The following is a 13,230-nucleotide window of genomic DNA, read 5'->3' on the forward strand; positions in this document are numbered from 1 at the left end:
TGTAAAGTGGTTAATACAGTAAATTATATTACATATTTTATATCTACATATATTCTGCAGTTGAAATTTTCTTATGGCATTATCAGCCTAAAGCATTGTGAAAAAAAACATACGCTATAAAACCACAACCATTTGGTTGTGTTTTTCCAGTGATAAAGTGGATTTTTATTAGGAACTTTTAATAGCTGATTTTCATTGGAAAGGAACACTCTGCAAGAATTTAATGCTTAGCGCCTGAAACTTCTGTTTTTTCCTCAAATATGTTTAGCATCAATTCACATGATAAATCACCTATTTTAGTAAATAGAACAAGTTAATTGACATTAAACAAATTGTATGTGTTTTAGGTTTTTGTTTTTGTTTTTTAACTTTTGTCGCCCAGGTTGAATTGCGGTAGTAGTCATGGCTCAATGCACCCTCAAAACCCTGGGCTCAAGCAGTCCTCCTGCCTTAACCTCCTGAGTAGCTAAAACTACAGGCACATGTCACCATGCTCAGCTAATGCCTTTTTTTTTTTTTTTTTTTTTGTATAGACAGTCTCACTATGTTGCCCAGGTTGGTCTCGAACTCCTGCCCTCAGATGATCCTCCTGCTTCCACCTCCCAGAGTGTTGTGATTACAAGTGTGAACCACCATGCCCAGATGTGTTTTAATTTTCAGTCTTTCAGCTTAGAAATTGGGGAACTACATAGCATTCTTTATGAACTTTTGCAAACTGTTTTCTATTCTCCACAGGAGAATACATCCTTTCCTGTGTAAATACATTTGAAAAGTATTAATTTGTAAAAATTTTACATTTATCAAATTTGGAATAAAAACATAGTGAAAGCAGTTTTGGAAATGGATAGTAGTGATGGTTGCACAACATTTTGACTGTACTTAGTGCCACTGAAGTATACTTAAAAATGGTTTTGGGGCTGGACACAGTGGCTCACACTTGTAATCCCAGCACTTTGGAGGCTGAGGTGGGTGGATCACCTGAGGTCAGGAGTTTGAGACCAGCCTGGCCAACGTAGTGAAACCCTGTCTCTATTAAAAATACAAAAGAAATTAGCCGGGTGTGGTGTGCATGGCTGTAGTCCCAGCTACTCAGGAGGCTGAGGCAGAAGAATCGCTTGAACCCGGGAGGTGGATATTGCAGTGAGCTGAGATCATGCCATTGCACTTGAGCCTGGGTGACAGAGCGAGACTCTGTCTCAAAAACAAACAACAAACAAACAAAAATGGTTAAAAGGGCAAATTGTATGTGTATTTTTAGCACAGTTTAAAAAAAAAATGCTGTAGAAGGTAATCTTTGATATGAGCTAGAAAAAGGTTCACTTCCGTCTTTAGCTAAAACTACATACTTTAAGAATGTGCTCCAAATTTTAGTTCATGTTGAAATAAATAAACAGAATTGTCAAAAACATTATGTTTTAGAGTTTGCCATGACTGAGAGTTGCAAACTGTTTTCTGACCTGGTTCTTGGTTCCTTCCTAACTACAGTGTGTAATGCATCTTGAAGACCGGTTGCAGGAGCTATATTTCAAAAGTAAAATGCTGTCTGAATACCTGAGGGGGCAGATGCGTGTTCATGTCAAGGAGCTGGGAGTGGTTCTAGGGTATGTTAATGGTTTCTTTTCTGGCTTTGCTTTCATTGCTCTGTCATCATGCAAGGAATGTTCCTCAGAATTGCCCTTTTTTCTTTTATGTATTAGAAGCTTCCTATTAGAAGCTGGAAGCTGTTATCATTTAGGTTGCCCTGTACCATATAATAACCTGAAAGGCATTATTCTTTGTGCCATTATATACAGTCGGTTGAGAATATAATCAGAATGAATTAAAATCTGAATTTTTTTCTGAGAAAAATAAGTACATAGTCATTTTTATTTATTACGTATGTTGCAAACTCATTATTCTAAGTATCTGCCCTGCCTTCTAAATGAGCTGATTGAGGTAACAGAAGTCTGAGGATGGTAATACGTTATCCATATATTACTCCTTCCTCCCCATTAACTACGTATTATGTCTGTCTACACTGCATTATTCTCTGGCAGAAAACAGTTATCAAAAATGCCTACTGAAGGAGGAATGGGAAGTTGGTGGGGAAGCATAGTATGGCCCTATTTCATTATGTTCTGTGGTCACTTTTCTTGTGTTCTCTGGCCACTTTAGGTGGGTTCATATTAATCATTTCTTGAAATGCCATTAAAGAAAGCAAAACAAGCTAGAACTTTTATCTAATTTTGCTTTTATGATGGGAAAAGAAACCAGTATCACTGAGAACCTACTATATGTCAGAAACCAAATTAAAATTTTTTACTAGTGTTATTTCTTAATTCTTATTATCATCCTGCAGTGTGTAGGCAATGTTATCCAGGTTGGAAACAGATGATTCTGTAAGTTAACATGCCAGATGTCACACACACTGGTGGGACTAATTAGGGATTTGAATGACTCTGTATCTGTTTTCCTTTAGACCCTATTTATATTCTGTAGTACCACACTGTTGGTCTAGTCCTGATGATTTTGACTTGAGTTATACAGAGAGAATTGTTCTCCAGTATTTGGAAAATCAATAACAGGATATAATGTTGTTTTTCTGGGGAGTGAGGTGTTTAATGCCTGTATGTAAAAATATTTAAGACAAGTTTTAAAAAGTAACATACATATAACCAAAATTTACAGTGCATTTTGGCATACAAAGAAAAGTGTCATTGTCTTCTTTCCCCAACTTCCAACCCCTACTCAAACACTGTTAACAGATTGTTTTATAGAATTTTTAAATGAATATTATTTAAAAATCTAACTTGACTTATACTCTTGTGTCCTTGTACAGCTTTCCTTTTCCTATATCTTGAATGTTCATATAAGCACATAATAATCTCATTCTTCCTAATGGCTGTCTAGCATTCCATTATATGTTGGAATTTAGATTATTTTTAGTTTTTTGCTACTATAAACCAATGCTAGACTGAATATAAAGCTCTGACATTTGTAGGATAAATTCCTTGAAATAGAATTTTTGGTTAAAGGGCCTGTATTGATAGATAGTTTGATAGATTATACTGAATACTCTCCAGAAAGTTTCAATATGAATTCCCACAAACAGTAAGAGGTGTTGTTCTCACTACTGTCTGTAACCAAATTTGATCTTTGCCAAGCTACTAGCTAAAAAATGGCATCTGATTTTATTCACGTTTCTCTAACCATGAGGGAGTCTGATTAATATTTTCTGTGTTGATTAGCCATTTTTCTTTTCCTGTAAATTTATGGTAGGATGTATTTTGAAGTAGCTCCCATTACTTCCAATGTATCTTATTATAGAAACATCTGAATCTAAAACAATCTGGGTACACACTATTATTATTTTTTATTTATTTATTTATTTTTGAGACAGGATCTTGCTCTGTTGCCCTGCTGTTGGTACATGGCTGACTTCAGCCTCAACCTCCCGGGCTCAAGAGATCCTTCTGCCTGAGCTTCCAGAGTAGCTGGTACCACGGGCACACACCACTATGCCCAGCTGGTTTTTAAAATTTTTTCATGGAGATAGGGTCTCAATATCTTGCCATTATCTTGCTTAGGTTGGTCTTGAACTCCTGGGCTTAGCAATCCTCCCACCTAGGGCTCCCAAAGTGTTGGGATTATAGGCATGAGTCACTGCACCCAGCTATTATTACACTAGATTGTAGTTGTTAGTCATTGTGCCTTGCCCAAATTCATGTTCCATCAGCATGTCATTGAGACACTTACCTACATTTACGACGTTGTTACTCACATCTGTAATTCTGTGTTTTATTTACTGAAAATTTTTCATTTTGGCCAGAGTGGCCTAGCTCCTTAACTGTTGAGGTATAGTGACCTTACAGGTGATGGTTATTGCCTGTAGAGTTCATGTCCTCGGTACAGAAAATCAAAACTGAAATTTTTTTCCCCTTTATTTCAGGATTGAATCCAGTGATCTTCCACTTCTGGCTGCTGTAGCAAGCACTCACTCTCCATATGTTGCACAAATACTCCTTTAATATACCTAAAGATTGCTAGAGATTGGTGGGAAAATAAGTAGAAACCAAGGAAGCAGACACAACATGCATTTATGGAGATTCTTTTTCTCTTTTAGACTTCCATCTGAATGAGTCAGTCACCAGGGTATCCTGCGTAGCATTGTGTATTCTGTGTATGTCAGATGGCTTTTTCTTTTTGACTGGACTTTTGGGTGGTGGTAGATTTTTAAACAAATGAAATTAAAGCAACAATAATTTTGAAGCATTTGAAAAAGCCAAAGTGTATGGTAGAAATTTCTACAAAATGAATATTATCAAGAGTTTCATGTGATCATTACAGTGTTGTCACAACTCATAAATAGCAACAATGTCTCATGATTTAATGGCTCAGAAATAGCTATTTCAGTAGTTTTCAATTTTTAATTTCTAAGGTACAGAGATCTATAAAACCTTGATTATTTGTTAGTTTTGCAATTCAAAACAGCTAATTTCTGGTTATTTCTCAAAATAAGTATTTTAAACAGCCTATTAATTATAACAAACTCAGAATAATTGAGTGTAAATGTGTTATGTTATCCACCCAAGTGTACATATGTACCTATTTTTTTAAAAAAGCAGAGGTAGAAATACAAGATTGGTAAACATGCCTTTAAAAAATATATATTTTCAACTAGTATTGTCTATAATGCTGAAATGTTACTTATTGGTGATTTTTCTGTTTCACACACTCTAAAATATAAGTAAAGCCAACCTTTTTTTTTTTAAGGCTGAGATTCCCAAAATGAGAATACTACTTTGTATCATTTGTTTGTAAGTGTGAGCTATTCTTATAAATATTAATATTTGCATATTCACTAATTTAACATAAATGAAAATTAGGATTAAAAATTGTACCAAAGCATTGGCAAAAACAATACTATGTTCTTTAAAAGTGCTCAGGTAGCCAAGGCCCTTGCTTTTGGTATCAGCCCTCATGAACCCATAGGAGCTGAATATTTGTTTCACTGCTTAATAATACTCAATTTACACTAATAGAACTTATAACTCTTAAAATTATTCTTTTTTTTTTCTAAGAGCCCCTCCTTTCCAAAAGCGCATTTTTTTCAAAGATTTTCACTTCTCAATTGTTGCCTTTGTACATACTATAGAATGTTGCTTGTAAGAAAGGCTAATATGGAACCAAATTCTTGTAAGTAATGTAAATAGAAAGGTGGGTGGATACAGTTTTCAATACTCTCTACTACCTCAGTTTACTTGAATACTACATTATAGTTTATTCTTTTCTTATCTGGTCTAAGAGACTTTTAATGCTAGTAGTAGTTGGTTTCTGCTTTCATTGACTATTTTCATCATAATTTCATCATTGATTAAAAAAAGAAAACCACTTGTTCAGTTATTAAATATATTTACTATATAATACATCCATTCTTGCTGTTTAAATTTTCAATAGATAATGGAAAGTTGTCTTTGACCTTGAATTTATAGCATTGGGTCACATTTTGCCTTGCTCTGTATGTATTCAAGAGACCTCCAACTAGACAAAGAAGAAATGGTTGTTTTAATGGAATGTAAACCTGAAATTAGTGTGTCTGCAATCTGTTTGGCCCATGATCTTTTACCTAGTCCCAGTTATTACCTAAGTCTCCCATGGATGACTTGCTGCCAAGGAGTGTTTGTGGATATATTTTCTTTGGCTTAATTTTCTTATTCTGTACATTAGCAAAATTATCCAGTTGTCTAATTTTGGAATTCTATGAGTTGGTCTTTTTGGCAGAATTCAGAATATTAAAAAGTTCATACATTTGCGGGTCATTGTACCTTTTTTTTTTTTGAGACAGAGTTTCACTCTTGTAGCCCAAGCTGGAGGGCAACGGTGCGATCTCAGCTCACTACAACCTCTGCCTCCCAGGTTCGAGTGATTCTCCTGCCTCAGCTCCCAAGTAGCTGGGATTATAAGTGTGTGCCACCACACCCAGCTAATTTTGCATTTTTAGTAGAGATGAGATTTCACCATGTTGGTCAGGCTGGTCTTGAACTCCCGATCTCAAGTGATCCACCTGCCTCGACCTCCCAAAGTATGCTGGGATTACAAGTGTGAGCCACCGTGCCCAGCCTTGTACATTATTATTTTTTATTGTAGCTCTATGTAGCAGTTGGATAATGTCTGGGTGTTTCCTTAACTATCAAACTATTCTTTATTTAAAATGTTTAATTACCATTTAGAAATTCTAGTCCTCAATAAGTGGGTGGCTCATGCTACTGTTGTTCATAAAGCTAAGCTTTGCTGGGAAGGAAATGACCTATAGTTTCTTAAAGAATCATTAATCCTTATAGGATTCGTGAGTTACTGTTTTTTTCCTCCCCCTCCCTCCCATTCCTGAGTTTTATAATTTCTAATCCCTCTATAATTTCTATTACCTTCATCATAGTCATTCTTTCCTTACGCAAAGCCCAAGGAATGAGCTGCTGCTACTTTGGAGTGTGGTCATTATGATGAATGTGAAAAGAGCTTTGGCTTGTTCAAAATAATTTTTACAAGTTATGGTACAGACAGTTGTTACATATCAAAAAAAACCCTGTTTATTGAAACAGGAAATAAAAAAGGGATCTTTTACATTATAGAATTAAAACTAATTTTTTCTTGTATATAAACTAATTGGTTTGATTTTAAATATTTCTGGCTTTTATTAATATGTCTTAATTTTGAGTTTGAAAACGTTAAGTGCAATAAAAACATACTAGTAGAGATTTTGTTTTGTTCCAATTGGCATACTCTGGGGATGATCACTTAAAAAAACAGATTTTACATAATGCCTACTTCTAGTAGATGTCTTATGAGATTGTTTGCTTTTTCTAAGTTACTTAGATGTTGGATATGTAAAATGTACATAGTTGTTTCTTGTTCTGTATACATTTCTCAAATGTACACTTGTATTATAATAACCTCCCAGTTCTAGGGGATATTTGTGCAATAAATACACATGTCAATTTGATGGATGGTGTTGGTCTTTCTTTCATATATTAAGGTATACATAACATTATGGACTGATGTCTGATGTCAGACCACCTAGATTCTTGTCCAGAGTTTGACACTTCTAAGGATGTGACCTTTCCCCATTGGTATTTCCATGTTGGTAATTTAATAGAATCTACCTCATGAGGTGGTTGTGAGAATCAAATGAAATAATGAATGTTAAGGATTTAGCTCAGTGCCGGCATACTCCAAATGCTAAATAATTTTTGGCTGCTACTTTTACCAGATAATCTGTCCAGCCTTCCTCCTGTGGCCCCCCACCTACTGTTGTGAGAATTTTTAACATATGTTCTTATGAATAAAAACATAGTAACAGAAAATATAAGAGTATCTTCTTACAGTGACAAATTGAGAAGTTCTTTAAATGCTTTTATGAAAGCAAACTGAACCCAACAATCTAAAACCTAGAAGTTATATAATGTTAAGAAAATTGTATTCAATACAGGCCAGGTGCGGTGGCTAATGCCTGTAATCCCAGCACTTTGGGAGGCTGAGGTGGGCAGATCACCTGAGGTCAGGAGTTTGAGACCAGCCTGACAAACTTGGTGAAACCCCATCTCTACTAAAAATACAAAAATTAACCTGGCATAGTGACAGGCACCTGTAATCCTAGCTACCCCGGAGGCTGAGGCAGGAGAGTTGCTTCTCTCCTGCCTCAGCCTCTAGAGGTTGCAGTGAGCTGAGATCGTGCCACTGCATTCCAGCCTGGGCAACAAGAGCAAAACTCTGTCTCAAATAAAAATGAACGTATTCAATACAAATTACTATACTTTACAAAAAATTGACTGATTAGTTTGGGTTTTAATCCTCTTTGTTCACTGATTTACAAGTAACTGAGCAAGTCTATTGTCTTCATCTGTATTGTAGGGAAGTCAGCTTTGTGCTTGCTCTATAGCAGTGACTCATCAGTGAGTAGGCTTATTGGTACGCTGTCTTGCTCAGGCTAGGTTGATCTGGGCATAGTTAGTCCTGGGGGCGGGACTAGACCAGGGACTTTTTGATGTACCTGTTTTCATATAATATTACATATTATCACTCTTACATTTAACCAAAGAGAATAAGTGAACTGTTTCAAAGCAGAGAAGTCTCAAGTATTTGGGAAACAGCTGTCAGCTATTTTAAAGGTTTAAAATTGGTAACATTTATGAGAAGATTTTTGCTAATGAGAAAAGGAAATACAGAGACTTTAATGTGATTTTCTGAACTCACAGTCTTTCCTGTGTGTTCATCTTGTCTCTCAGACCAGAATGTTTTCTCAACTACTATGTGGTGACAGCTGTATTGTAAAGATATCCGGGATTTCTTCATTTGTCTTTGCCAATATGAAAGGTGGGGTAGGGTGGCAAGTAGGACCAAACCTGAGCTGAAGGTGCAAGGTGGGGGTGGAAAATTGTAGCTGTGAGTGGGAACAGCTTAGGCAGATAGAAATGGGGGACATAGAGGAGTGTAGTGCTTCCTGTTTTTATTCCGTACTGCATGCTGGGCTTTTCCCTATTTGCTCTAAATTTAAGATTAGTTGAGACTTCCCCTCCCCGCCCCCCCCCCCACCACCAAAAATACAAGCAGTCCAAAACAGAATATGTTTCCACCCATTATTTGTCAGGAGAACTTTAGTGTCCTTTTGGTCTTAAAGCATATGCTCAGTTACCCTCTCTCTTCCAATAGTCAGGTGACTGGTTCTCCTTATCTTTCTTTTAACACTAACTTTGTTTCTGGTGAACCTGAATCTAGACTGATCCCTTCATCAGATTGCAGACACCTCTATCTGGGTTAAACAGTCTTCTTAAACATCCCACAAATAAACCTACATTTCCTCTAAGGAGAGTATTAAGTTAAAGAGGCTTGAGCTTCCTTCCTTTTCAAGTGGCTATCTTAATAAGGACAGTCCTTATATTTACCTCAGTGCACAAATTCAAATAATGATAAAGGCAGTATTGCTTTCCTATATTGTCTCAAGGGGAAGGACGAAACTGTTGATAAATGTGTAAGTACAGGGAAGGTATTATTTCCATAAGAATCTTGTGATAACATTCTTGGGCATATTTGGTTTAACACAAGTCAATGTCCTTCTTTAGTATGGTACAATGGCTGGGGTTAAAAATGGATCAGACTAGTTTAGAATCACAGTTATTATAATTTAAAAGTGGTTCTCAAACTTGGTTGCATATTGGAAGCACCTGGGGTAGCTTTTGAAAAATAAGAGTTCCTAGACCCCCACTCCCAGAGATTCTGATTCAATAATAACAACTGACCTTCTGGATTTGAGTCAGTAAAAGCTCTTATTTGTCCATAGTAGTGACTCAGTCTCTAGCATGTTCCAAATCTCAATTCCTTACTTCGTTTCAGGTACTGTTAAAACCAGAGCTCTAAAACCATAGCTCTTGACCCCATTTTTGTTGGTTTGCAGTTATTCTGGAAAGATGGACATATGATTACATCCATTTATTGAGCATTCAGTTTTGCAATGCAACAGCTATGTAACCAGAGATGATCTTTGTCACTGGAGAGCAATCAAGTACCTCTCTTCAAAAAATATATATATATTTTTTTTTCACTGTTGAGCAGGTTCATGATATTCAAGTACCTCTCTTTCTAATAGCAAAATGCCCTCTTAATAAGTTAGTCTGTAGTTCTCTTTGGTCATTCAGCAAATATTTATTCAACACCTATTATGTGCTAGGCATAGGTTTGAATACTAGGGATATGCCAGTAAATAATACATTATTTCTGTTTTCATAGAGTTTACATATTTTCCTTTTTGTGGAGGGGATAGACCAAAAAAATTAAATATATATACATGTTACTCATATGTAATGTGCTGTCAGGTAGTAGTAAGTAAACATAAATAGTTAAGCCAATGAAAAAGCCCTTATTTTCCCACAATTTAATAAATTACTTGCATTCAGACCATTATATTTTTCTTTCAGATACAAGTTAACACTGGTGAATCCTGTCCTGGAGGTTGCCTTTTGTCTGAAAATAGCTATTAGAACTTCACTGTCTCTCCTCACTTTTCTCTGTATATAACAATATAATACAAGATAGTAAAGGACAAGATAGATTTTGAAAATATATACTTAAATTTAGTTACGGATAGTCACCATGTATATTAATGTAGTTTTTACTACTGCTGTCTAATGACAAAACCCAATTATTTTTGCATACTTTCTCGTGAAATATATACAGAAAACAGAGTAAATATATACTCATATAACCATCACTAAGGCCAATAAGTAGATCATTTTCAGCAGTCCAGAAGCCCCCTCCTCCATGTGCCCTATCCTGACCATAATTCTCTGCCATCTCATTTTTGTCACTACCACTCTGACTTCATTTCCTTGCTTTCTCTTTATTATTTTACCTCTGTATATACATCCCTGAAAGACGTAGTTTTGCTTGTGTTTAAACTCTGTGTGTAATTATACTCTGTATTTTGTTTTGCTTTTTTTCTCAACATTATGTTGGAGAATCATCACTATGTGCTATGTAGCTATGTGCCATTGTGGATGAATAGTTTACAATTTATCCCTTCTAGTATTGATGGACATTTGGGTTATTTCCAGTTTTTGGCTTCTATGAATAATGAACATTTTTGTCCATCTTTTCTGTTAATAGGGCAGGGGTCCCCAGTCCCCAGTCCCCAGGCTGAAGACTGGTACTGGTCCATGGCCTGTTAGGAAGCAGCCACACAGCAGGAGGTAAGGAAGCATAACTGCCTGAGCTCTGCCTGTCAGATCAGCAGGGGCATTAGATTCTCTAGGAGCAGGAACCCTATCATGAACTGCACATGTGAGGGATCTAGGCTGCATGCTCCTTATGAGAATCTAATGCCTGATGATCTGAGTTGGAACAGTTCCATACTGAAACCCTCCCCCAACCCCCACAGAAAATTTGTCTTTCACAAAACCAGTCCCTGGTGCCGTAAAACGTTGGGGACTGCTGCTATAGGGCATATATCAAGGAAAGGACTTGCTGTCATAAGGTGTGTTATGTTTCAGCTTTATTACTTTTTTTTTTTTCCTTGCCAAAAGTGACTTCCCAACTTTGCCAACTTGCACTTAACCAGCAGTTTGAGAGAGTTCCTCTTGCTTCACATCCTCACAAATACTTAAATGTGTTTTGAGATTGTTATAAGTGAAAAAAAACTAAACTAAAAAAAATCTACTCAATTATTCAAAGTTGAATTTCTACTTTAGAGGAGTTACTTCCTAGGCCGGGAGCAGAGACTCATGCCTATAATCCCAGCACTTTGAGGCCAAATTGAGTGGATCACTTGAGGTCAAGAGTTCAAGACCAGCCTGGCCAATATGGTTAAAATGGGTGAAACCCCATTTCTACTAAAAATACAAAAATTAGCCGGGTGTGGTGGTGGGCGTCTGTAATCCCAGCTACTCGAGAGGCTAAGGCAGGAGAATCCCTTGAACTCCTGAGTAGTTCAAGGGACGTTGCAGTGAGCCGAGGTCGCGCCATTGCCCTCCAGCCTGGGCAACAAGAGCAAAACTCCGTCTCAAAAAAAAAAAAAAATCACTTCCCAGAGGCAAAATAATGGAAATAATAAAGAGTGCTTGGATTGTGCAGGCAACATACTAAGTGCTTCATGTGAAATTTCTCATGAAATCTTGAGAAAATTCTGAAACAACAGGTCCTTCACTATATTCCCATTTAACATAGGAAAATTAAGATGTTAAATAACTTCAAGTCACAACTAGAAGAAGTCTAATATTAGAGACACAAATTCTAGGTCTATTAAAGTTCAAGTTCATGGTGATCATGCTTTATAGTTCCGTTTCCCTCTTTCAAAATATTGATGTGACTCTGAAAAATGATCCTTGAAGAATGGAAGGGATGACTTTTGTTTGTGATCCTAGGCAGACCTTTGAGAGGTTATATTTGTACCAAAAATGATGAGGAAAACAGATCGTCTGCAACATCCTGTGATTTTTCCACGATTACTTTATTTCTACAATGGCTATGGCACACTTCCCTGGTAAGGTTTTTGCACTATACCTGAAAAAGAGAAATGTTAATAGTATGTTGTAAACTCCCAGTTTGGGCAAGCCCCAGGACCAACAGAAAACAACCCATAAGTCATTGCGGGTCCCAGAAACGGTGTTGTGTAGCCTGAACTCTCATTGCTTTCAAATATACTTTTAACTCTTATTATGTCATTAAAATTGCTGTGAATCGGTCATTAGTTGGAAAGCATGTCATAATCAAAAATCATCTTGTTTAGTGAACTATGCTAACTGCTGTGAGAAATACCAAGGTGTACCTAGATGTGGTTACAGCCATCAAGGAGCTTAAAATTCAGTGGAAAGGTGGTGTCGCCAAAATTAGTTACCTATGAACTTATGAGAAAGGGTAAGGAGTATCCCAGAACGGTGGATTCTGAAATTCTCAGTGACCTTATTGTTGAAACAGCCTCAGCAGCTCTCTGGCTGCTCCTAAGAGAGTTCTGTTTTTCTTACCAAGGGACCAGTGAAACAAAATTGGCTTTATTCGGTCTGTTGGGAAGCAGACTAGAATGTAAAAAGTATCGCAAAAGTTGCCACTCGAGTCCCAACACTAAACCCAGTTGCCTGAGGGAGGGTTGCCCCGGGCATTTAGTTACATGAACGCAGTCTAAATCCAGTTTTTTGACTCAAAGGTAATCGTGAGCTGGCCGCGGCACCGGCTGCCCATCCTGGCCGTGAAAGTTTGCTTTCTCTGCCCTGGTCTCATGACGTCCGTTTCGAATAGATCAAGCACTTCTCTGTGGGCAGCTTTCACAAGAGATGTCGTTTTATTTAAAGAGATATGGGGTGTGCGTGGACTTCCTTCTTTGCCAAATGGCGGCTTCTACTTCCGCATATTCAAAGTCGGCAGTTGAAGTTGCAGAGGGGAGCGCAAACCCGGACTTGGCCACGCCCTGGGCTTCCGGATTTGGGCACAACAGTTCTCTCCACTCAGAACGCCTCCCCACGGTTCTGCCCCAAACTGCTCTTTTTGCTTAGGCCCTCAGCGCGCTTCCGGTCTCTCCAACAGATGGAGAAGCCGGAACCTCAACGCCGAGGCGGATCCCGTGACGGATTTAGGTGAGGTCTCGCGAGGTGTCTTTAAATCTCACGACAGCAGGAAACGACTTACCCGCACCGCCCCAATTCTAACGTCACAGTGGAGTCACTCCCTTGGGCGTTCCTTAGCGTGCGCGTGCGTGCTACGCATGCGCAC

The 13,230-nt window shown here is 37.5% G+C and overlaps 1 protein-coding gene across 2 annotated transcripts in view; it reads left to right on the plus strand.

Moving 5' to 3' along the window:
- The window catches only part of FNIP1 (folliculin interacting protein 1), a 155,056-nt gene extending 148,077 nt beyond the window's left edge, over window positions 1-6,979 (plus strand). For both annotated transcript variants that reach the window (XM_023196726.2, XM_023196727.3), the window contains 2 exons: window positions 1,486-1,601; window positions 3,929-6,979. In XM_023196726.2, coding sequence (XP_023052494.1) covers window positions 1,486-1,601; window positions 3,929-4,007 — 195 coding nt within the window. In that variant the 3' untranslated portion in view covers window positions 4,008-6,979. The remainder of the gene's footprint in view (window positions 1-1,485; window positions 1,602-3,928) is intronic.
- Window positions 6,980-13,230: the final 6,251 nt, after the last annotated feature.

The sequence above is a fragment of the Piliocolobus tephrosceles genome, chromosome 4 (genome assembly GCF_002776525.5).
Source record: "Piliocolobus tephrosceles isolate RC106 chromosome 4, ASM277652v3, whole genome shotgun sequence".
In the NCBI taxonomy this organism is placed as follows: domain Eukaryota; kingdom Metazoa; phylum Chordata; class Mammalia; order Primates; family Cercopithecidae; genus Piliocolobus; species Piliocolobus tephrosceles.